General features: G+C 34.4%; 1 protein-coding gene across 2 annotated transcripts in view; it reads left to right on the forward strand.

Moving 5' to 3' along the window:
* Positions 1-25,803, forward strand: part of KCNT2 (potassium sodium-activated channel subfamily T member 2) — a gene marked incomplete at both ends in the record, with an annotated part of 114,370 nt that overhangs the window by 46,429 nt on the left and 42,138 nt on the right. For both annotated transcript variants that reach the window (XM_079536377.1, XM_079536378.1), the window contains 4 exons: positions 15,194-15,374; positions 17,932-18,096; positions 19,503-19,639; positions 23,443-23,506. In XM_079536377.1, the coding sequence (XP_079392503.1) occupies positions 15,194-15,374; positions 17,932-18,096; positions 19,503-19,639; positions 23,443-23,506 (547 nt within the window). The remainder of the gene's footprint in view (positions 1-15,193; positions 15,375-17,931; positions 18,097-19,502; positions 19,640-23,442; positions 23,507-25,803) is intronic.

The following is a 25,803-nucleotide window of genomic DNA, read 5'->3' on the forward strand; positions in this document are numbered from 1 at the left end:
TAGTTACTAATTTGGTAGTGACATAATATTTCCTTTGTTAATCTTTTTAGATTTTTCTACATAGTTATTTCTAAAATAATTAGGTCAGCATCTTTCCCATGCTACATGCAGGGAATTCTTTGTGCAACAGATGTAATGGAACATCTAAAAGTAGTTGCAGAGACCAGTGAAATTGAAAATAATTTGACTCATCTATTCTGCGGTCTCTGGAACAAAGTCATAGAGAGTTCAATCTGCATTATCTTCTGAGTGTGAAAGAGACCATTTGTAGTGATCCATTCTTCTTCTGAAAATAAAAAATAATCAGAAAGACTAAATGGTAGCTCAGAATGCTGCCCTTCACAAAACTCCTTGAAAACAAAGTGTCAAAAACAGATTATAAGTAAATTTTTAAAATTATTATTATTTTTTACTGTAGAGAAATATTACATTAAAGAAGTAAACAATATGATTGAGGGATTACTGCTGTTTTATTATAGCCTGGAAGATGAGTAGAGGTTTCAGCTACTTGTGACCTTTCCAAATTACCATCAAAGCTTTGCTAATTTGTAGCACAGGTTGCAGATATTTATTAGCTTGAAAATTAGTTCCAAACTGAATTTAGATGAAGGTGGGCATAGAGCTCCCACAGGGAATTGAGACATGGGGAGATACAAAGGCAAATTAAACGAGCATATGAAGCCATGAAAATTACAGGAATGTGGCTTCTCTGGTAAACTTTCAGTTCATTTACAAATAAATACACATGCACACACGTACCTGCTTCTAAATCACAGACTTGTAAGTAGGTATCTTGAATGAAAACATAAATGCTACGTATGTAAAATATGCATATTCTCTTGAGAATAGGGATGACAAGAATAACTTTGGTAAAACAAAATGCTAGAATAAACATAGATCTGGAATACAACCAGAATTTGTGTATTGTGAAATGCTTCATCATCATCATACTAATTTAAGAAACAAACAAACTAAACAAACCTTAAGTTTTCCTTTGGTTTGGGGAGGACTTCAAAAAGAAAAAAAAAAAGCAGATAATGTTCCTCTTAAAGGATGAATTAAATATATGTAACAAGTGTTAAAAGTTGTCTTCCATCTTTTTCATTACATGAAAACATTACATACCACATCCTTCTTCTTATCTTTACAATAAAGACAAAAATCTGATATTCAGATGCTGTCTTTGACAGTGCTTTATCATTTTAGACATAAGCAAATAGAATGCCATGTGTAGCTGCAGATGACTAATTAGGTTGAGGATGTTACTTCACTATTTAAATTCAATGCCTGGCATCAGCCCATCATCACTCACTATTCCTGGCTCAAAAATGAAGTTTTCATCAGCATGCAGAGTTAAATATATGTATGTTTATCTTTCAATGACTGATTCATTAGGCTGACAAACTATTTATTATACATTACTAAGATCTCATGTTTGTATTGGTTTATGTTAACACATTTAACTGTATTATTAGATCTCATTAATCTAGTTACTGATGAACAGTAACAATATGTTGTGATTTGATCACTTTTGTTGTCTTTTACATATTCCAAATGCATTTTGACAGCATGGAGTTTAACATAATTAATATATCTCAAATCAGACAGTGAAGAGTTAAAAAAGATTTCAGTGCAAATCTGGCCATGCCAACAAAAGCTGCACCAACCACTAGGAATTTCTCAATCATGTTAGGCATAAGTTTACTGAATACTGAAAGGATGTCTCTGAGACTTAGGCAGAGCTAGAACTGCAGTGTGACATGATCTAAAAAGAAGATGATATTTCATGCATTTAGAACAGTGATTTCTAAAAGAAAGAATTCTCAATTTGCTCCTGTGTATTTGGAAATTAGAAATTACTATGGTGCTTAGCCAGATATTTTTCAAACAGGTGAAGACTATAGGAGGTTGCAGTCATCCAAACATACTATAACATTTGGGTAATAAGCTAAAATTAAACATCCATGGATTCCTCTAAACCACCTATGCATGATATTCATTCCTTTAGCAATAGAGTTCCCATTCCCATGCCAGAACTGTCACAGGAAAAAATCATTTACTGACCTCAAATTAAGCAAGTAACTAATGAAAGCTGTGATTCATTATGAAAACATTATATTTAAACAATCTCTAGTAATTGCTCGTGGAAATCAACAAAAGATTTCAATAATATAAAGATCTGCCAAAAAGTTAAAAATATTAAATCATAGCTAGTTCTCAATAAAACATTTAGGTTGGAAAAGACCAATAAGATCAAGTGTAACATCAGGTAACACTATATAAAGTAACTCAAATGCAATGTAAAGTTGGATTCATGCTCACTTTCTTTGCAGTGATAAACCTACATGTTTTATGTCTGTGGAAGGCATGCATTTCTGCAACATATGCAAAATATTTCATATAAATATACACCATAGGTCATAGTGAAGTGCGTGAGTCACAGCAATAAGGAGGAAACAAGAATTGGTATTCATTTAGTGAACACTGAAGTACAAACTGTGGGTTGAATTTGCAGACTGGGTAGTTAACAACGGGCATGAAATCAAATTGTCAGTTCCTTTGGGCACAGTGTACCATACTAATTACATTCCACAGCAAAACAATATCTTTACTAATATATTACAAAAAGGAACAGTTCGCATCAGGGTAAGGTAGATTAAATGCATCAGATGCATTACGGTCTCCTGTAATTGCATGTATTCTACTGCTTTGCTTAACTCTACAGTGCAATAATAGAATTCTTAAAAAAAAAAAAAAAAAAAAAAAAGCCAATATATTTTTTGAGTTACCTTTTCATGCTGTCAGGATATCTATCATTATCAGTTGGCATCAATATAAACAAATTAAATCCAATGCTATATTTTTCATGTTTGATATCATCAGTGATGAGCAATGAAAAGAAATTACATGAAAATAATTTATGCTAGGAAGTGGACATAGTTATACGTAGCATATATGTACATTTTCTAGATTTGGACAAATACAGCAAAAAGAATGATACTGAATCATGCTTCACCTATACTCTTTCATTTGATCTTTTGTTCACCTAGCTAATAACCTGAAATTAGAAAAGACAAAAGATGCAAAAAGCAAACCAAAACAAAGCACAAATCAGCCAACTTGAAGCCTAATATAAGCCCTGAATATTTAGATTAGAAGTCTGATTCTAAGGGCTGCAGTGAGTATATAGAAATAATATCCTAGATGGGCTAAGTAGTCAAGAAAAAACCTGCCAGACAGAGCACAGAAGAGACAAACTACACAGTGTGCTGTCACTCCTGCTAGCCACTATGATTTTTCTTCTTCCTCATCTTTCAAGTATTATGATTATTCATCTTGTATTATTTTTCTGACTACTATAATCAGCTCCCCATCCCACTTGTGAGGTCATCCTGATACAACTTATGTTCTTTCTTTAAATGGTGAGTACAATCAAGTATTGTATATTGAGACGGTAGCTTGTTTGGAATTAATAATAACCCCTATTAAACATACATGTGATAAGTAAATAGTAACACCCCATGCTTCAGAGTAGTCCTATGAGATCTTGGACTTCATTGATCTGTTCTATAATTATGCATCTGCATAATGAACTCATTGTAAGCACAAACACTGTACAATAGAAGAAGCATAACAGATCTCTATGTAATTATATCTCCTATAGTCCTACATAATTGTAGCATTTCACAGTGGTTCTCATTTGGGCTTCTCAAAACTTTCAAGGTGGTCTCCATCATTTTCCATGTGTCTCCTCTTCAAATCTGCAAACCTCTCTTTTGTTCTCAGATTACATAAAGTACAGTGAGCAGTGATCATGGAAAGCAGATATTTCCCATCAGTTTCTAGCCTTCATGTCTGGGTCTTTTATTTATTCCACTGTTTCTCTTTAGAAGTTTTTTTCTCCCTTTGTTTTATTGGATGCCCAATAAAATAATCTATAAGCCCAGGAAATATAAGAAAAGCTGTTTCTAGGAAATGATGCTCCGTTACTAGTCTTTCTTGCATAAGGTATAGTGCCCATATAAGAAGGGAAACCAAGAATCATACACAGTTACCAATTTTCCACCAGGGGAAGTAGAACCAGAAATATTGGCGTGTGAAATAATCAACAAGCTAGATATGCAGGACTTAGAATTAGAGTTTATGAAATAGACTGTGGTTTAAGAAGCCTATTCTCTGGCTCAGAAAAAGTCATCTTCCTGGTATCAGTCTTGGCTCTCCACATGTAGCATCATGAAAAATTTATCATCATTATTATAATTATTCCATGTGGTCCTTCCAAATAATTAGTGATGAAAACTAACGTGAGTGAAAGTTTCTGGGAAAAAGCCAAACTTAATGCAGACAGTGAGGATTTGCTTAATAGCATATTAAGAAACTGTGAACAAAATAATAATAAGGCAAGTAAAACTCAGTTTATTCCATGTCTGGAGATAATTGACTTCTGAAAGAGCTTAGACAGAACTGTGCAGCAGAATGTATATTTTATAGATACTTAAGCTGGAAAGAAAAATTTCACCTGTGAGCTTTATGATGAGCTGCAGTCCTCATGCCTGTGGTTAAGATAGGTAAAAAAAATTGCTATCAGATGTGAATCACTTGCACATTTTAGACCACTCCTACTTGTGTTTACCAATGGTCTGAGTTGCACAGCAGGATAACCAGTCCAAGGAATATACCGTTCTTTCTAAGTATTGCTTGTCTTTAAATTTCCAACAAATTAATTTTGGCTTAAGATGATACTAATATGAAAATTTTGCACCTGGAGGAAAGGGAATCGGCTTGTTCTAAAGCAGTTGTTTTAATAGCAGGATTGTGAAAAATATAAAAGTAGGAAAAAAATGTGTTGCACTCATAATGCAAACAAGTGAGAGCCTACCAAGAACATGTAAAAATGTGTGAAAGTGTAGGAAAGATCCTTGGTGAATATCCTTGAGAATCAAGTGAAAACATAGTGTGATAAGGAGAGCACAGTACAGAAGGTTAGTACAGGATACATATAAACATTAGAATGGATATTTGAAGGTCAGGAATTGCAGGCTTTTTACAAAAAAATCAGCGTTTGTAAGGAGAATAAAGTGTACCTAGGCTAAAGTGGACAAAGAACTGATTTTCCTTCCATCAGAGAATTATTACTGCAAGCTCTTTAATGCAGGCAGAGTATTAAATGGGAGGATCTTTCTATACTGTTTTCAGTTATTGTTTCATTGAACATCTGCTACTGCTCTCAGTAGAAACAGGCTCTGAATGAAAGGAGCCTTTGCCTAACCTAATATGGACCATTTCTTTCTGACCACCTTTTAGAAACATTCTATTTGTCTAAATTGATAATCATTTTGCCTGTTCTTACCAATTTTCTCCTTTCCTATCATAAAGAGATGATAAACAGAATTTCCTTAAAGAATCCCACACAAGTAAATAGCTTTTCTTCATGTTTGACTTTAACAAAAGATAGGGTTTTAGATTATTTTGATGCCTAAAAGAGGTTTTTGGAGCCTAATGAACACTGCAAGTATTCAAATCAGTGTCTAAACCATGTTATTTTCAGCAAAGTAACTACAACTGTCAGTTGTAAGGTAATGACACACAGTGCATGGAAGTGTGAAGAGGTTTTTACTGTTCTGAGAGATCACAAAACAGAATGAGGCTTCAGCAAGCCAAGGACTTGGCAGCTATGGAAGAGAATTGCCTACAACTCTGGTTTAATCAGAAAGCATCAGTAAAGAAATGTTTGATTTTTGATATGAATGAAAAACAGTTTGATGCAGTTTATTCAGAAGATGTTTCTCAATTATACAACAAACACGGCTATAGAACTGTTTGGGATGCAGACGTTTAGAAGGCCAAAACAAAATGAGAACTAAGAATCCCTGTGCTCTTTTTTGAAACTAACTGAGCACAATGCAAAGTAAGAACATCTCTTTCTTTGAGGCTGAGACAAAAGTTTAGCAGTTTCTAGAGTTCATAGACCATATCTTTTCACTTAGACTATTTGACTTGGATCTAATAGTGTTCAAAAATCAACGAAAACTATGCTTGGTAACACTGCTTCAAGAAATGCTGGGTGTGTATTTCAGAAGGAAAGAAATGTATTTGGTGGCTTGCTTGACATCCATGAGGCCTGACTAACTCAGACTGTTGCTGCAGATTAACAGCTACACTTGGCAAAGATATAAGGCCAAATGTATGACATGTATGATGTTTAAACACAAAGTTCAAGATTTGGAAATGCTGTCCTGTGATTCATATGGCTTTGCAAAAAGAGTTGTTAGAAATATGAAAGCAAGACTGAAAAGTGATTGCTGAGTCTTGGAAAATTTAACAGGCTCCATTTCTTTTAAATTATATAGCAGTCCTTGAAACTTCATGGTATGTGAACCCACTCCACCTTCTCCTGGAAAAAGAAATGCTTTTGGATTTAATCTACACATACAATGGAGGCAGACTTTTCATAAGTACAATCCTAGTTGTGCAAAAGCTGAAGAGCAAGATTTAAAGCATTATACTGTGATTGAGTTATGTAACAACAACCAAAACAGTCACCTACTGGAAAAGGGCAAAGAGTATACCCAGGTCACAGACTTCCTACTAGGCTGGGCAGTTTTCCTGTCATTTTTGTTAACCCCCTACTGCTATGAAATAATGCATTTTTAATGATTCTATGACAAGAAAACAACTTCAGTAGAAAAGTGAGTCACTCAAGTTTACATCATGACCTATTTGTTATTTCCTTAGAAAGAATAAATGTGAATTTGAATTCAGAGTCATAGATGTTATCTAACTGGACTTCAGTAAGGCATATGACACAGTCCCCAACAGTATCCTTCTCTTCTAACATATATGCATTTGATGTGTGGACTGTTCTATGGATGAGAAACTAGTTGTGAGATGGTACTCAGAGAGTGGTGGTCAGTGGCTCAGTGTGTGGATGGAGATCAGTGACAAGCAGTGTCCTCAGGAGTCAGTATTGGTACCAGTGCCCCTTAACATCTTTACCATTGACGTTGACAGTGGGATCAAGTGCATCCTCAGCAAGTGTGCTGATGACATTAAACTGAGATGCAGTTGACACACCTGAGGGATGGGATGCCATCCAGAAAGACCTAGAGAGGCTCAACAGTGGGCCCAGGTGAACCTCATGAGGTTCAATAAATCCAATTGCAAGGCTGTGGCAGTCCCGCTATCAATACAAGCTAGGCAATATAAGGACAAAGCACAGCCCTGCCAAAAAGGTCTTGTGGTATTGCAGCTCACTTCAGGTGAAGGGTATCTTGTGGTTCAAGTACTACTTGCATGTTTCTATTTTTGAAATAAGAGGCTGACTTGTGTTGGTAGCACAAAACCTCATGCTCCAGGGGGCTCTTAGCTACAACAGTATTGACACACTGAGGTCAGAATGTCAAGGTTTCCTTTGTTGACTTTCAAAGCTCTGGAGCAGCCTGAAAGCATACAAAATTGCAGTTAGTTCTTGGGATTTGCAGACTGAAGGGTACTTTTTATGGAAATGCAGTCAGTTGAATGCTGCCCACATTGAGACTCTTACTCGTGAAGTCCAAATGATCAGAGTTGTTATGCTGCAGCTTCACAAACTGCAGCAGAAGGAGTAGCAAGGTTTTCACTCAGATTCAGCAAATATTTATATGAACTTCTTTATTTCATAACATCCTATTATTCAGTGTCTGAAAGTCACATGGCTTATTAGTAGAAGTTTAATAAGTTCAGCTTTTGTACCACTAGTTGCATAACATGTACAGATCCTTGGAGAAGGGAAAATGCTTATAATTGGATATTATAGATACACAAAAATGGTATCATCAAACAACAGCATTTTGGCTGGAGATAGAATTGAAATACAAAGAGATTACCTTTTCATCTGAAGAGAAGTTCAGAATTCATTTCTAACATGATAGGATTGCAGCATAGAGAAAGAAAGAGCTCTCTAACCCTACCTTAACAGCTATTCATAAAGCCTGACAGAACCTGAAAGCTTGATTCAAAGCCTGTTGAAGTTATCCAAATCTTTTCCTTCAGTAAGAGATTCTTTGAAAAAGAGAGAGTGTTGTATGAAAACTGCTTATGAAAGAAAATATTTAGTAAAACTATAGACTTGGACTATCTGATGCAATGGGATCAGAGCTGCAAAAATATCTTAGATAATTTTCAAGAACAAAATCAATGGTGTAAGAAGTCACACTGTCAGTATCTTTTTTTGTCCAGTCAGTCTTTAAATATATTTCATTCCCTACCATGCTCAAGATTGCTTGTTACCAACTAGGAATAGCAAATATATTTCTCTACTCACTCACTTTAAAGACAGCATAACAACCTTTCCAATCAGCATTTCTCCCTAATTTCTTTTATGTTATATATGTTATCAATCATTTCTATGTCTTTGAAATCAGTTATGCTTACAGCTTTACATCCTACTATACATAATAAAGGGAGCAAGTTTGAACTTCTCATTGTGTTCCTTAATTTGATATATTATTATACATTGTACTAGATTGTCATTTTAACATATTAGAAATTGTAAATGTCCATAAACCAGACAATTTTGTTTTTCTATTTTAATGTTTATGGAAAACTGCTTTTCAGAAAATAGATGTTCAGACATTGTATAAAATTCTGAGAAAAATCATATATCTTGGCAAAAGTGAAGCATTTTGTTTTCAGCAACTTAAAACCTCAGCTTCAAGAGGTTTGAATAGGATAGATGTTTTGTTATTGGTCAGAGTAAATTCTGATTGTCTCCATTCATTTATTTGCTGTAGATTCTGATCATTCCTTGCTCTTTTCTTTGTCTCTCCATTATTTACACAAGAATCAGAAAGCATTAGGTATTAGGCTGTTCGTGAGTAAAGTAGTAGGCAACATATTCACCTTTTAAGATTGTAGGACCAGACTGCTAAGCTGAATAGTGTCTCTTAGGAAAAAATACTCAAAATTCAGAAGACATAAGTTATCATTTGGAAATCAACATGAAGTATCTCATTAAGTACCTGATACAATTAATAATGAAGTAACTTTAATATCACTGTAGTTACATCAGCAAAGTTTTGTGAAGCATAAATTGAGCTTTTTATGATTCTCTGTATGTTAATTTTACTAGCACTGAAAATTGTTCTTCCAATAATGTCTAATTTAAAGATGTAGGAAAATAGAGGACAAAACCACATCTGGCTCTATACCAGTTCCTTCAAGAGCACAGAATACCCACAGAGACAACTCCCAGTATGAAAGGCTGTTTCCTTCGTTATAAATCAGAGTTCAGATACAGCATTAGCCTTAAATTTCATTGCAAGGGCTTCAGCCTAGCACCATCTTAATATTAGCATGTTTGGCAACAGTAAACACCTTTTGCCAATTTCAGACAAAAACTCAATGCGTTTATCAGAGTTCTGAAAGATTTTATATGCCTTCTAGAGTGAATCCAAAGTATGAACTGTTCTTACAGTCACATTTTATTTTGGTGTGAAGATCGAGAAAGTTTCTTTCTCAAGAAAGAAAGTTGGTGAACTCTTCCAAATTTTCACTTACGTAACTGGACAGTTACAGCCACTATAATAGGAATTTATGTTTTAAGTACCTGTCATATATTTCCTAGGAAGTTAACACATTCATTTTTTTCACTGTTATGCTCTTTGAATTTTGCTGATAAACATTTGCTGTAGTTGATGGTCTGTGAGCAGAGGGGTCACTCAGTATTTCAATACAGAAAAAAAAATATTGTACCAGTGGTATCAGAAGAATTTAAAGTAATACAAGTATCAATTGGCAACATAGCACGATCAAATAATTGTAATTTAACTTGGAATTTGCTCTGTCACTATTCCATGTTCAGATATATGGAAACCATTAATTAAATGGGAATACTTATTTAATATGGGCAGCAGAATTACTGTATTTTTTCTAGAATACCTGAGCCCGTACCATAGGATCTCACTGAACATGATAAAATTCATCCCCACTGGCTTCAACATACTCATCTGTTCCTTACAGCTAACTAATTGAAACACTATAGAAGTTTCTGTGCAAGTTGAAGCTCAAAGTTCATGGAAAACAGTGCTGCTGATTGCTACCTAATTGTGAAGTCACCTAAGCCTCTCTGTCTTTTGACTTCAGACTGTGACACATTATTTCAGACCTCAAGAAGTTGTATCTCTAAATAATAATTTCCTATAAGTACAAAAAAACCCACCAAAGTCAAAATTAGATCTATTTGGCACCGCTGTCAAAGGAAAACACAAACTAATATAAAGTAGTTTATGAGTGATTATAAATAATTATAGTTAATGTACAATACTTGCAAATAAATATCCAACTTCTTGTTGTACCCATTTCTACGGCATGCTACCATAGCATGATAAAAGCATTATTAATCTATGGTTTCATTTTACTCTACAATATTTATTTCTGATAACAGGGTACTTAGAACCAAATAGAAAGGGGGGTTGAAATAAAATAAAAACACCTAAGCACAAATTTTCATGATTTCTCTGAATTTTAAACTGTCCAGGTGACTTAATAGCACTGCAGGAACATTTAATTTGTATTCTTTTACATATAAAGTTGTTGGGCAATAGTGCAATAGCTACTGTTTCTCTCCTCCCCCTCCCACCCCCTAAAGCAGTTATAAAATAATTATTAAAATGCAGCAGATAATAATCCAAATATTGTAATATACCACTATATAAAAACTGCATCAGTAAAGTTTCAGGCCCCCCAAACATTTCTCTAGTTCCCTGGCTTTGACTAACGTCATAGTGCCTTCTGAATTCATGCTGTAGTGTAAATTGTCCCCCCTTCTGCGTGCAGATTTTCCCTTCCAGGTTAGTTCATTTCAAATTGGATTACATAGGTAAAAGTGAGAATACACAGAGTGAAGCATTCAGGCCCTCTGGTGAAAGAGGGAGAAAATCAAACAGAAGGAAGTGGGCATAGTTAGCTTTATATTTAACTGTATTCATCCTGTCTGATCTATTTAAACATGCGAGGTTCCTTACAGAAGACCTGTCTTTCTAGCATGTAATAGAAATTTGCACAGATATGTCTGATTAGTATATTAAAATCTTGATCTTAACTGTTTCTTACTTTTTTAAAACAGTTAAATATTCAGCTAAGGGACAGGGAAAAAAATAAACATGTCATCAATCCTTCTGTATATTCTTTTGATGTCTTAGAAGGTAATTCACTTGATTTTTTGAGGCAGCTTCTGTACTGCATGTGGAGACAGATTATGTACAAACTGTAGTTAGTTTTGGCATACAAAATACTTGAGCAAGCAAAGATTCCTGGAATTAGAAAAAAAAAATTCCAGTAAAACAAAGATTGAACTCTCAAAAGTTCAGGTTCTACCTAACTAAACATAACTAATCATCAGAGATTACATATTTACATGTTTAAAATCACACTTCTGTTTTTCATGAGTTTGTAGTACATTTGCTGACACTGCTTTTGCTTTAGCAGACCAAATGTTTTATGGTGTGTGTGTGTGTATATATACATATATATATATACAAATGTAAATATCCCCTTTATTAAGCAAGTGTTGTTATGATGTAATTGCTATCTTAAATCCACAATGAAAAGAGAACATGTCAGAATTACAGAAACCTAAAATTGGTGTAGGAGGAGGTGAATTTGGCCTTTTATTTTTATTAGGCATTTTCTGTGTATTTATTATTATAGCTGTTTATTTTCTCCACAAAGACAAGTTAGTATAAGCATTGCTTTTGCTGAATGCTGCTTTCCTGATTGATGTTTGTTCAAGGAAAACCAAGCATACTGTTCCTTCATAGTATGAAAGAGAAGGAGAAAGTAAACAAGAAGAAGGAGATAGGAATGTCACCATAAAATACCAAAATAGAAAAAAAGATGAAGTTTGAGGTCACTGTGTTGGGAAACAGGAGAAAGCAGAACAAGAACATGTGCTGACTCTTGGTACGTGTAGTATTGATGCATCTTTTAAAAATAATGCTTAGCATTTAACAATTTGAAAGAAAAATAAGATGTCAATGTGGTTACTATTATTAACATAACTAATTAGGTTTCAATAAGAGATGTTAGTAAGTTGTGGGGAATTAAATAACTAATTCACGTGGACATGCCTTACTGGAGAACCAGTAAATTTCTATGGCACTCTATGCAGCACAATCAGGTAGGAACATGCTATAGAAACAGACTAATGTTTATTTGGATGTACTGAAGAGATTAAAGTGTAATCTCTACAGTTTATACTTCACTAGTAGCACAAATTATACTTAACAAATTATACTTGAGATGAAGATATAATCCCCAAGAGGGGGAGGAGTATTATTTCATTTGGAATTCTCATAAAGCTATCTCTCAAAATCACTTTTTTTGGCAATTTTGTTATCCCTTGCTCTAGTGAAAACAAAAGGCAGAACGGCAAAACAAGTACTGAAACTAAGACTTGGTAAACTATTTTTGGCTTTGCTTTCAGGGTTAGGGACTCAGTTACAATCTGATAGAACAGCAGATGAGGTGCAAGTAATTTCAAACAAGTAAATCAATTCTTCAAGAAGTTCTAAGAATAAATTAATTTCTGCTTCAGAGAAGAATAAAGAGTTCCCATGTCCAATTGACTTTAATATTGGTAACTGAATTTGAGATGCTCTGGCTTCATGCCCACTGAGTTCAACAAAAGGCAGTTTGGATCCATAACATTCTGACTCAGGCACAAAATGATTTTGATGGCTTTAAAGAATATACATATATAGGAATATACAGGAGTACAGCTCATAAAATATAATTGGGCTCATTCAATTCAATGCACCTTTTGTTATTCACTTAAAAAAGGCTGGAAGGGTTCATGTTATATCCAGAATGTATTTTCAGTTCAGTTAAAGTATGGTTTGGTGGGATGTAAAGAGAATACATGAAGAATAATATTAATGAAGTATCTCCATTAAGCTGGGAGTTTTCCTACAAGTAAGTTGCTAAAGATTTTACTCAAAGTTCATGAAAAGAATAAAGAGTGAAGAAACAAGCTTAATTCCTTGAATATGTTTAAAAAAAAAAAAAAAAACCCAAAAAACAAAAAACCCTAAACAAACCCACAAAACTCTGGGATAACAGAATTTTAACTCATTCTCTCAGATACAGAAATTAGAACCTACCCTTCTGCTTATGGAAGCACCATACACCAACAGTAGGACAAAATGCATTCTAGAAATGATAGGATTATGCTTCAATACAAACTAATTTGCAGATAATAAACACACTTAGCATGTTATGGCCATATCCTTGTCTCTGTGTAACTGCTGCTTTCCTGGCTGTTGTGACCTTAATTCTTGAAATCAAGTTTATGTTTCAGAGATGTACCCACAGGCAAAGAGTAGAAAACATACCAGAGAGATTAGGATTAAAAACATCAAAAGATTTGAAATCCTTCATAGCTCTGTTATTACATGTAACTTACATGAATAACTACACTAAAATAGCTTATTTCTTCATACATCTTCTACAGCTTACTCCATCATTTCAAATTAACACTGAAATAGGAGATAGATGAGACACTTCCATGCCTGAGACCAAAAGCAAGTGTTCATCATTAGCATATTTCTGGACAGTTCCTCCATTAATACTTAAAGGGACAAAAATTTTTTTCAAGAAGAAAAGGGAAAGAGATAACTGTGAACATAGGAAAATTATGGAAGACCTAGATTACTACTCCAGTGAAAAACGTGTAGCAACTTGGAAAGGAACATAAAATTATCAATTCTGACTGAAGGATGAAACTTATGCAAACAGAAAAAAAAAAAAAAACCGCACCCTTTTTAGAACATTTTAAGAAGTGTGAAAACTACAAATGCTAGAACTGTGAAAAGGAAACTGGGAATTTGATCCATATGTTCTGGAAATGCCACTGCCCACTACTGAATTATTTTTGGAGAACAGAACAGAGAACAGAAGAACAACCAAAAAGCTGTTATAAACACAGGGTCTCCCTGGTGATGCAAAATTTTTACCATGGCAGATATTAATGAGTGACTCTTACCATCTGGATAGGATATATGAAGAAATTATCTTAGATATGTTCTAGAATAATTACCAAGGAATATGGTATTATTTGCCAATTAGATTTCTAATTGTCTGAGGATAAATAATTCAACTAGCTTAAAGGGGAAAAAAGCAACGCTATTCAGACTGGTTCACACATCAATTTTCTTCATATGGGTGAATATAGTTTAAAAGATGGATTGGATTTAGTCTAAACGATTCTACTCTCTTACAGAAAATCATATTTTAAGCTCTTTATCATGGTATATTTTTCCAAACTGAAATATTTTTAAAGCATAAAACATAAGAAACAGCAATAAGACCTTTGTATAGCTTCTGCCACTGCTTCTCACAACCTAAACAGCACTAATTTACCCAAATCATACTGATTACAAGTGAAATAAATACCAAGCAGCTCATACTACCATTTACTTCTTCCCAGAAACGTGTAACTGGGAGGAACCAACATAATATGTTCAGCTAGAGAAACAATCAAGCCTTTTATTTCTATGCTATATGTTTAGCAAACAGAAAACTTCATACCAGTTGACACCTTCTACCTGAAGGCTGACCGTGATGCTGGGCATGTACTTCTCTGACAGCTGGATAGCCTTTAGTTCTCACATTTGGTTTATTCCAGACAGTTAGTAACCATAGGTACTAACATTATTTAATGAACTAGTGTTCATGCTAATAGCTCTTGCCATACAAAGCAATATAGACCAATATAGAGAGCAACAGATATAAAGAAAGTATTATATGCATTTTCTTCACTATAACAGTAAAGTCTCCCTGAAAAGTTAAGATACATTAAAAAAAAACTGAATGGTGGCAACTGTATACCATCTGTCTTGTTCTGGTTTAGAAAGGAATTGCATCAGTCCATGATGTTCCTTATAACACTTCTCCCTCGCCACTAAGAAAAATCTAGTAGCAAAGTTCTCAATACCACACTGAAATATTGAAAAAAATGAGATTATTAGACGATGTAAAAATATATATTAATAACGCTTCTAGTTTGATACTCATTTTTCCTAGAAATGTCTTTCCTAAGCAATGTATCCATTCTAAAAGAAGTAATTCTTTGCATATATAATGTAATCATCAAACTTGAACTGAACCTAAGTGCAGTTTTTATTTTTCGTGTCTTTATTCATTCTTTTCTACATAGTATTTGTGGAATTCAACATCTGGAACGAGCAGGAAACAAGTTGACTCTCTTTGACTCCCTTTATTTCTGCATAGTGACATTTTCCACGGTGGGCTTTGGGGATGTTACACCCAAGATATGGCCTTCAAAACTGCTTGTTGTCATTATGATCTGTGTTGCACTTGTGGTGTTGCCCATACAGGTAAACATGGATATATTTTATTTTCTCTATAGAATTGTTTTTAAAACAAAACTATAACCCCTCCAAAACATCCTTTTGCAATGCATATAAAATATCAGAAATAATAACCATCTTCTGTACCCTCTAATCTTTTCCTAAAATTTTCCTGTTCATCTTTGTTTAGTTTAAATGTATAATAAAAATATAATACAAATTTGTAATAAAATATTTAACACTGAAGCCAGCTTTCAATTGCTGGTGAAAGATTTCTGTTTCTGTCACGTATCACAGAGCCCTTCTCTTTACCCTAGGTAATTTTAAAAATGCAGAAAACAACAAAACAAAAACAAAAAACAAATCAACCACAATAAAAAATGAATACCCTGCACTTTATGAGTACAGCATTTCCTCTGCAGGCTTTCCCTGTTTCTAATCTTGATTCTCTCCACTTCCTCTCATGTTCTTACAGTTCAGTGCAAACTTAAAAAAAGAACTCATTAAATCTGCAACTCAAGCAAATTGTCTTCACATCTGTGTGTGTTGGCACACACTGATCCAAGTGCACATTTAGGAATTTTTGGTGCCTATATGAGCTTAGGTTGATTTATGAAAATCCAAGTATTTCATGTAATCAATCAGTTTCCATAAATTTGTACTAGACATTTGTCAGCTCATTAGCAAAGACTTGATGACTGACACTCTCTGACTACAGGGCAGCCGTGCCACAACACTAAATATCTTGTTCTTGGTGATGATCCAAAACTCATGGGCACAAAAAGGAAGTGTGGGGAGACATCATGCATGCTTACTGAATCTTACAGCAGACCCAGATGCTAGGCCTTAAAGCTCCCAAATTTCTCATACAGCTTTGATTTCCGCATTCTACTTCTTTGATTGTGAACTAAGCCTCAACTCTGAGCAGACAATACAGAAACCCTGTGAGACTTGAAGCTCAAGCTGTCAGCATTAATTTCCTTGAAATTACCTGAACATTTAAATTATAGCCAAATATTTAATGCCTGCATATGCAAACATATGCACTAATACAGTTGTATTCCCACTCAATGACAGTCTAATAAGATATATGATCTGCTTGAAACTAAAATATAGTTTAAGAAATTTGGAATTTCCACAGAAATACAAATTTTATTTTTCAAGTACTTCTAATATACAGTTAAAGACCAAATCTATGCATTACCTGTAAATAATCTGGAATCTACTGCTCTTTCACATCAATCTAAGTATTATTCACTATTTTATTTCCACGTTTTTGTAGTGATGAAGAGGCTTTATAGTTTTCTACACGCAGAATGAGGGAGACATTATCTAGAATCACAAAAGCGTAGAATATCCTGAGTTGGAAAGTCTCAAAAGGATCACCAAGTCCAACCTGGCTCCAGACAGGACCACCCAACATCCAAACCCTGTGTCTAACAGTGCTGTCCAAATGCTCTGTGAGCTCCAGCACCTGGGGGCTATGATCAGTGCCCTGGGCAACTTACTGTCTGCTGTCCATACCTGCTGTCCTCTAGGGCAGAATCTTCCCCTAATCCTCACCTGTCTCTCCTTATGACACTGCTCCATGCTGTTCCCTCAGGCACTGTCGCTGTTATCAGAGAGCAGAGCTCCCCACCAAGGATTAGCCTGATCTAACCCCATTTACTATAAACTCTTGAGCTTTGTCTTTCTACTGTATTAAGTGAATTATTATTCACAACAAAAATTGCGAGAAAAAGCTGTTACCACAATAGACATATAGTTAAATTGATCTCAGGATTAAATGCATATTACAAAACACTTTGAGATGGTACTTATGAATTATATTAAGGCATGGATTATTACACTATTGTCTTTAGTTTAAAAGATTCTGATTAGTGGAGCAATATTTTATATTCATAATAATGCTGTCATACTTCCTAGCTTACACACTAGGCTTCCCTTTCATTAGAGTACAAAACAGATTTTACTGTTAGACTGCATACATCAATTAGATGGCAAATGGAAAAATGCAAAATTAACAGCTGCCATGAATGTAAGTGGTATATATATGTATAAGTCATATTAGTGAGTACACAGATTGGATGGTAACACACAGATACGATCACCTTCAGAGTACTATAAAATTTCTGAAGACGGTCATTGCCCAAAGTAAAATAGTGCTTCCAAGTATTTATACTCATATTAACCTAAGCATATAAAAACTTAACTGTTCATTTGAGGGAAGCATTTAGATCACAGGGCACTGGAAAAACAGCTCAGAGATGTGAAATATGTGAACAAGACAGCAAACAACATAGTCATCACTTTTTTCTAAAATTTTAGGGCTGGGTGTAATCACATGATATTTTAATGAAGTTATTCAGCTATTTGCAATAGAGACTGGCCATACTTCCACATTTTTCTGTAAACCTACTATCAATCTAACCCATACTCCAAGAACTTTTTGCAAAGAAAAATACATTTGGCACTAACTGCATCATTGAATAAAAGCATGATCTGAACAATGCACTGTATGTAAGTGGTACACTTTTACTGCACAGCTTTTTGACTGTATTTAACTGATACATATCTATTACAGTTTGAACAGCTGGCGTATTTGTGGATGGAGAGACAGAAGTCCGGAGGCAACTACAGTCGACACAGAGCTCAGACGGAAAAACATGTTGTGCTGTGTGTCAGCTCTCTGAAGATTGATCTACTTATGGATTTTTTAAATGAATTCTATGCTCACCCTAGGCTGCAGGTATTTGTAGTGAAAGAAAAAAGAAAAGAATCTCGTAACACTGATTTTTGGAGTGTTCTGGAGTCACTTTTGAATTGTAAAGCTGAATTTAAAAATATTTGGCTAAACTGAGAATCTAGAATTGCAGTAAGAAGTTGAGTTGTTGAGAAATTGAGTATGGAGACATTTGTTTTGAATTGAGGTAAAAGGGACTGAATTATTGTCTTGTTGAATTATGCTAGTCCTTTTAGAAACAGACATTCCCATGCAGCTTCCTTTTCTTCTTCTTTTTTTCCTATTCAAAGAAGGAAAGAAATGGAAACTTGATTTTTTTTTTTTTTAAGATACTTTTGGAGAAGGAAAAAACAGAAGCAAAGACCTTTTAAGGTGGTTACAAAGTCTTTCTCATTGTACACATTCAATACTTAATGCAGATGTCACATAACTTGTTCCAATCATATAAAAGATTATTTATATGAGGTAGCAATTTGGATTCATCATCATTAGCTTTTCTATAAACCATTTATTTTAAAAAATCTTCTCTGCCAATGTCTTTTACCATTACCTATGGCACCACACTTAATTATGCAATGCAAAAACCCCACAAAATGTCTGAGCAGCAGCATGACAAATACCAAATGCAAAATATTCTCCAAATTAATCAGATAGTAAGAAGTCTAAGCAAACGTACAGACAAATCTAGTATTTCACAGATTTATAATTGGTCAGTCTTTGTGATACAGATGAAGTAAGAGAAGTCCTAATACTACTTATGTAGCATGAAGGAAATTATATACATTCCCTTCACAACTGAAGTGGGAAGCTGGAGGATACAGATGATGCTGGAAGTAAGCTTCCAGCAGAGGACTGTGTGTGATAAGGAAGACTTCATATCGAGACAGTCCTAACCTTGTCTCTCCTTCTCATACACACATGCATATACGTGTCAGGGTGACCTTATTTCTAATAGAGATTGTCTGTACAGGCAGTAAAATTTGGATCTGCCCATTAATGCAGAGGAAAAGATTTCAAGGAGTAATAGAGATGGTGAAAATAATTGTTTTAATTGTGGAAAGCTTCCTATATTTTCCAGCTGTAATGACAGAAAAGTGAACTGTGTCTAAAAAATTTATGCTTTCATAGAAACAAAAAAGTAATAGGATTATTCTATTGGTCACCTTAACTTCTTGTATGATTCTTGTATTGAACATCTTGTATGATGATAATTCTTGTATGAGTATTCTTGCCATTTTCATTTAGGAATGACTCCATATTTTAAACATTTGTATTCAAATTACTTTTGTCAATGAAATTTGAGAACTATCACAGAAGTTTAATATATCCTTGGTCTGTCGATTCATCTCCTGGCAACAACAAATGGTATCATCAAATAATAACATGATTATTCCTCATTATGTTTTTGGCAGGACTATTATGTTGTTATTTTGTGTCCTACTGAAATGGATGCTCAGGTCCGGAGAGTGCTACAAATCCCGATGTGGTCTCAAAGAGTTATCTATCTCCAAGGCTCAGCACTAAAAGATCAAGACCTGTTGAGAGCAAAGTAGGCAAATATAGCTAACGCTTATTTACTACCTTGTTTCACGTATCCTCTTTGATAAAGAAGTTTGACAAACAACAAAAGCTAGAAGGAAAGTATGTTTATTTAGAATACAGGGATCTTAGTTATATTTGTTTTTTTCCTTAAGTCTGAAAATTTTCAAGGAACATATCTGTAAGTTCTTCATTTGACCAATCTTTGAATCACTATTTTTTTTTTTTTTTTTTAAGGTGTTGAAACAGAGTGCCTATAATTTCTGTAGCAAAAGCTGTGTTGAAAATTCTGAAACTGCCAATAATGCTAGAATTTTTGTTATTTGTGCATAGATAGTAAGCCAACTGAAGGGGAGAAAAAGTGAACAAAAGTAATTATCACCCTTTGAATGCTTTGTACAGTCTTGTTTTCTTAATAAGTTCAGCCTGGTAACATAAGCAACGACTCTACCTCTATGTACTCTTCCCTCAGGATCTTGCTCTTAGCACACATTTTCTACCACTTCTAAAAAAAACCTCTTTGCCAGTTAATATTGAATGACAGTAATCAAAACATATCAGTCAAACCAGTCAAACAGAGTTTCCAAAAAAAGAAAAACCACCAAAAAAAACCCACAAAGACTACCAAAACCAACCACCATTGCTCAATCACTTAAAGGTGGGAAAGAATTCACAGCGGAATTTGTGTAGGAGGATAGTCTCTTCAGACTCCAAAGAGAAAGGTGATTCTTTTCAAATAACTGTTTTAATTTATCTGCACTGCTTTTTATAAGAATGTAACTGTCTTCACTTAAATTAATCAACTAATATAGCTATCTAAAATCAAGCCAATACGTCAGTACTTGTGTCATTCAGCCTTCTAAAGAATTATTCTGAAGAATCTCATCTGTGAGAAGTCTAGCAAGCAGTGCTATCTTCAAATTTCTGCTACTGAACAAAATAGCTACCTTTTCATAACTACCTTACTTGAAAATGCAGAAAATCTTTGTTCAGGATTATGAACTTCTTTCAAAAAGCGGTTCCTTTTTTTTCTTTTTTTCACTTTGTTGCTCATTTTCAAGGACGAATTCATAGGGAAATTTGGCTAACGTTTGTTCCACACATTAAGAAAAATTAGACTGTTCCCTACAGATAATAATGAATTTCACTTATAATAACCTGGAGGTACTCAATGAAGTACCTGTTTCCTGCAGAACATGTAATTGAATGTACCTGTCACAGAATAATTTTCCACCTCTCCTGAGGGAAAAAGCACAGTGGGAACTTAATAGGATGTTTAATTTGATCTGTAAACCAGTAACCAGTACCTGAGATGTTTCCTATATTCTTTTCAATGAGAATATAGTGTACTGAGAAGATAGCAATATGCACGGTAAACAATTTCTAACAAATAAAATCATAGAATGGTTTGTGTTAGAAAGGACCTTGAAGATCATCTAGTCCCAACCCCATGCTATAGGCAGCGTTGCCTCCCACCAGACCATGTTGCTCACAGCCCCATCCAGCCTGGCCTTGAATGCCTCCACAACCTCCTCGGGCAATCCTCACAGCAAAGAATTTTTTCCAATATCTATTCTAAATATACCTTCTTCCAGATCAACGCCATTTCCCCTCATTCTGTTGCTACCTGCCCTTAGAAAAAAGTCTCTCACCAAAGAAAATAATGTTTAACACCACAAAAAAAAAATTAAAAAAAAAAATAAAAATCAAGAAGTGTCTTTTTATTTATCAAAATTTATACATATATTATAGATGAATTGCAATGCCAAATTATCATTATAAAGGTCACGCTACAAAAGGAAGGAAGGGAATAGCAAAAATTGATGTATGTACTGCATATTTAGTAAATAGTTAACTGAGAGTTGTATTTTCCTATGTCCTAGTACACCATCTGACTACAAAAATGATACTCATTCTTGCTTTCTACTTTTGAAAGTTTCACTTTGCAATTTTTGGTTGTTCTCTGGGAAAACAAGAAAAAACAGTCTGTCGTGGTTTAACAACACTGCTACATCTATTGGGCATCAGTACAATTAGAACTTTTATATCTACACAGTAACTGACAAAAACCCCTTGTTCTTCAGGAAGACTACTGCTAGAAAGTAACTTTATATTTCCTTGCTCTACAGCTTTCTCCCATGCTGTTAAAAACAGTTTTTCTCTTCTTACGGTTTTCTACTTCAGTGAACCCAGCACACATCTTAATTCTCTTCTTATCCACTCTTCCTTTACTTTATGCTTCTTTTTTATTATTGTTTTCATGAATTTATTTCAATATTTCAGTGTATCAAGTCACTTCAAATTCTTCCATTCTCAAGCAGTAGAACAATATTATTTTTCAGATTTAATGGCATAAAAATTTACAAAGCTTTTCCTGTTATTAGAAAATTAATAGAATTGTCAGAATATTCTGGGTTCTAATATAGCATAGATGTTATTAGTGTTTCAGTTGTCTAAATTCATGGTATCTATTGAATGTTAGTATCAGGGGAATTATCCTTGCCAACTGTGGCTGAAGTGATTCAAGAAGCTTCTAAAAAGCACTGGAGAAAAAGGTGAATATGATCAATGAGATTTCATTTCCTCAAAAAATCATCTGTATATTGACCCTAATTATCATCTCTTCAAATGCTGCTCCATCACTAATTTCACTGAATTTTACTTCCTAATTTTTTTTTTTTTAAAGACCTTACCATTTCTGCTCTCATGCTTATCTGAAACTACTCATATAGAATTGCCCATTCTTCTCTGTGTAAGTTGCACTTGATGTTACTATTTTAGAAATACACAGTTGCTTTTGTCACTTTTTTTTTTTTTTTTTTTTTCATTTCAAGTACTGAGGCTTCTCCTGTTTTTCCTACTGTTTGCTGCCTAGGGGACAATATATAATTATCTTATCCTTCTTTTCCATTTATATTTTCTCCGAATGATCACACACGAAACATACAAATTCACTATTTCTATAGTCATAAACTAAAAAGTTATTAGTCAGTTTATCTGGCTTCTTAATATGGATATCTATTCATCAACTTTAGTTGCAGGTTGTTAAAAATGCATCTTAAGTTTTGCTGCTCAAATAAAACCAGTAAAATATTGTAGATCGTATGTTTGAGATCATCTTGTAGAGCATCCTATGTAGACTAAACTCAAACGTTGCCAGTATTTTCTTACACAAGCTCTTATTTTTTATCTCGCTAAAACAATGCTTAGGTTTTTAATGTATATCATCTCAATTCTTTCCGAACACTTTGGACATATTTTTTACATAGTCCTTCACTTCACCTCTTATTGCAGTCCTTCTCTGGCTTACCCTTCTTTCTCATCAAGGAATGACCTTTTATTCTCACTTAGCCTACAACTCCAAGTTCTTAACTAGAGGAAACCTGACAAGCCTATAAAACTGCTCTCTTAGACATACAACAGATTAGTATTCAAATCCCCTTGTGACTTCACCTACACTGTACCTTCAAGTTAGAATTCAAGCTATTAATTCACCTTTTTATACTCAGGGCTGATAAAAACTTAATTTGCAAAGTAATTGTGCTTGAGGCCACCTTGCTTTTCTTACTTTGGCACAGCTTCTATTGGAACAAAGGGAAGAAAATTTCCTAGAACCTAGCCAAGAAGTACTGGCATACTGTGATTAAGTACACAGAGGAGTGTTGTTGACGTTCACCTAATGCATGAAAGCAGATAGACTTCTCTGTATTCAGTATCTACAGTCACATAAGACCATAAAATGTGAAACATGAATCAACAGAAGGTCGTGGGTTTTTTTTGTATGTAACAAGGTTTTCTCCCTCATTTTTCTAGAATGGATGATGCTGAAGCTTGTTTCATTCTAAGTAGCCGCTGTGAGGTGGACAGAACAGCAGCTGTAAGTTCTGAAGAAATAACCAAGAATGAATGTTTATACTGATGTTTATACTGATGTTGTACCCTCAGATTTCTAAGAGCACAAGATTTAAGTAAGCTTTTTTGATTCAAGACACAAATTTTCCATAAATTGAATTAACTTCAAATATTTAGTAAAACTTCAGTAAATACTACTATTTGAATGAGTTAAAACTTTTCCAGTCAGGGAATGTTTGTTGGAATCTTGTCAATTCATAAAAATTGTTTCTAGGAAAACTATCAGTTTCAAAACTCTGAAGAAAGCCTTGGGATTTGCTAGAGATCTCAGACCTTTAAGTGCTTTAAGTTCTATAACAAAGCCTGCCATTAGAGGTCCCTGGAGCTGGAAGCAACAGGATTTCGAGCTTCCATTTATCAGCCTTAGATCCTGATAGCTCATGTCTCAACTCTCAAGTCTGTCAAAAGCATGGGAGCCTAGAAATCTCAGAACGTTAAAATTCAAATAAGTCTTCCAATCTGTGGTTCCAAAGGAGAATGACATAAGTCAAGCATCTGAGCTGTAACAGTGAGACTCCTGCGATCAGTATAATTTGAAGTTTCTCAGTAAGATTTCACCTCCATCCCTGTTTTTGTTGCTTAGATTTCCTTTGCACAAGGAATATGGGGCAAGTTTTTTTCTATTTTTTTTTTTTGTTTGTTTGTTTTCCTTTACTGCCTCCTAAACCTCTGAAAGGAAATAGAATTTCCTATACTGTTCCAGCACTAGGCACTACTAAGCACTTCAGCAATACACACAAGGCTACAGCTTGTCACTGAACTGACAGTTTCCATCTTTGTCCAGGTCAGTGTTAGTCTACAACAGTCTATAGCTGATTTTTTAATCCTGCTGAGCTTGAGAAATGCATTGGATCCTCTCCTACTTGTGACAGCTGTTAAAAATTAACAGATGTGTTGAGGACATCTCTTACCAGAACAGCTGTTGTTAGTAGCGATTTTTCAAAGGCAGAGAGGGTTTTTATCTCCCCATCTATAGTACTCAGCAGAGGATCTACTCATTTGTCATAGGTGCTACCAGCAGTTTTGATAGATGCTTCTTACTTGCTATTTTGTTAATTAAATTCTGTTGCCTAAATTTGTGTTGCTTTTGATCATGGGTATCAACAGTAGTTCAGAAATTCAATAACAGGTGTCAGACAGTTACTTCATAAATATTGCTTCCTTTTTCACTTAGAGAAGTAGGGACTTGAGTAGTCAGACCAAGAATTTTTCAGCTTTCCAAAATCTCCTACCAGAAATTCTCTCTTCTCTGGCAAGACAAAGCTTTGCCAAATTTTACAATATCAAATGCAATTTTGGCACTCAGACCAAGAAGTAAGCTGCTTTTCTGCTATATAACACAAGACAGACATCTGTTTCACTAGTAGGATTCAACTATGCGACTCCTAAAGGGAATTCAAATTGTACTTATGTATAGATGACAATTTGTTGTGTTTTTTTTTGTTTGTTTTGGTGTTTTTTTTTTTGTTTTTGTTTTTTTTTTTAATTGATGGGTTTAGAGATGTAGTCCTTGCCAGACCGTGAAATTAGTCAGCACATTTAGTGGGCTGCCTGTATTAATTTGGTCCATAAAACAATTTCCTGAAACATTACATCTACTGGTCTAATCTAGTGAGTGATGGGAACTTCCTTTGAACTATTCTATAGATAACTTCTTAGTAGGCACTTTAAATATATGAAAGATGACTTCTGCCAAAATCCTTCTTCTGACCCTTTCAGAAAATTCAGAGATGGTTGAGTTGAAGCTTAAACTTTTTTCCTTCCTTTAATCAAATTGCGTGAGATAATTATACCGTTAATCCAAGTCACAGTGACTTTCAAGTGTCAACACATTAAAATAGGAAAACAAATTTATTTAAAGTCTTGATTTGAGTTCTGAAAATGTAAATTCCTGCTACACTTACTTTAAAATTTGCAGGTTTTGCTACATTAACTGAAATATCACCTCTATATTTACCATCATCAGTATATCTGGTGATTTTTGATCACTGACTGCAGGCCATTGTGTGACCTGCAAACACACATGGAAGAGAATATATTTTTTCCTTCAACTCCCAAAGAAGCCTATACTTTGTAACGAGGATAGAAGCGTAATTTTGCATTAGCTGCTTCTAGTTATAATACATACATATTTAATGCCTTTCTATGTGCTAAAAATGTCAAAATTTTTCGTCACCACAAACTAGTATATAAGTTACTAGAAATGTAAAAGGGAGAGCCACAAATACTGCACAAATAGATTGAATCTAAGCACTTAAAACT

Source organism: Tetrao urogallus (genome assembly GCF_951394365.1).
Source record: "Tetrao urogallus genome assembly, chromosome: 5".
Taxonomy (NCBI): domain Eukaryota; kingdom Metazoa; phylum Chordata; class Aves; order Galliformes; family Phasianidae; genus Tetrao; species Tetrao urogallus.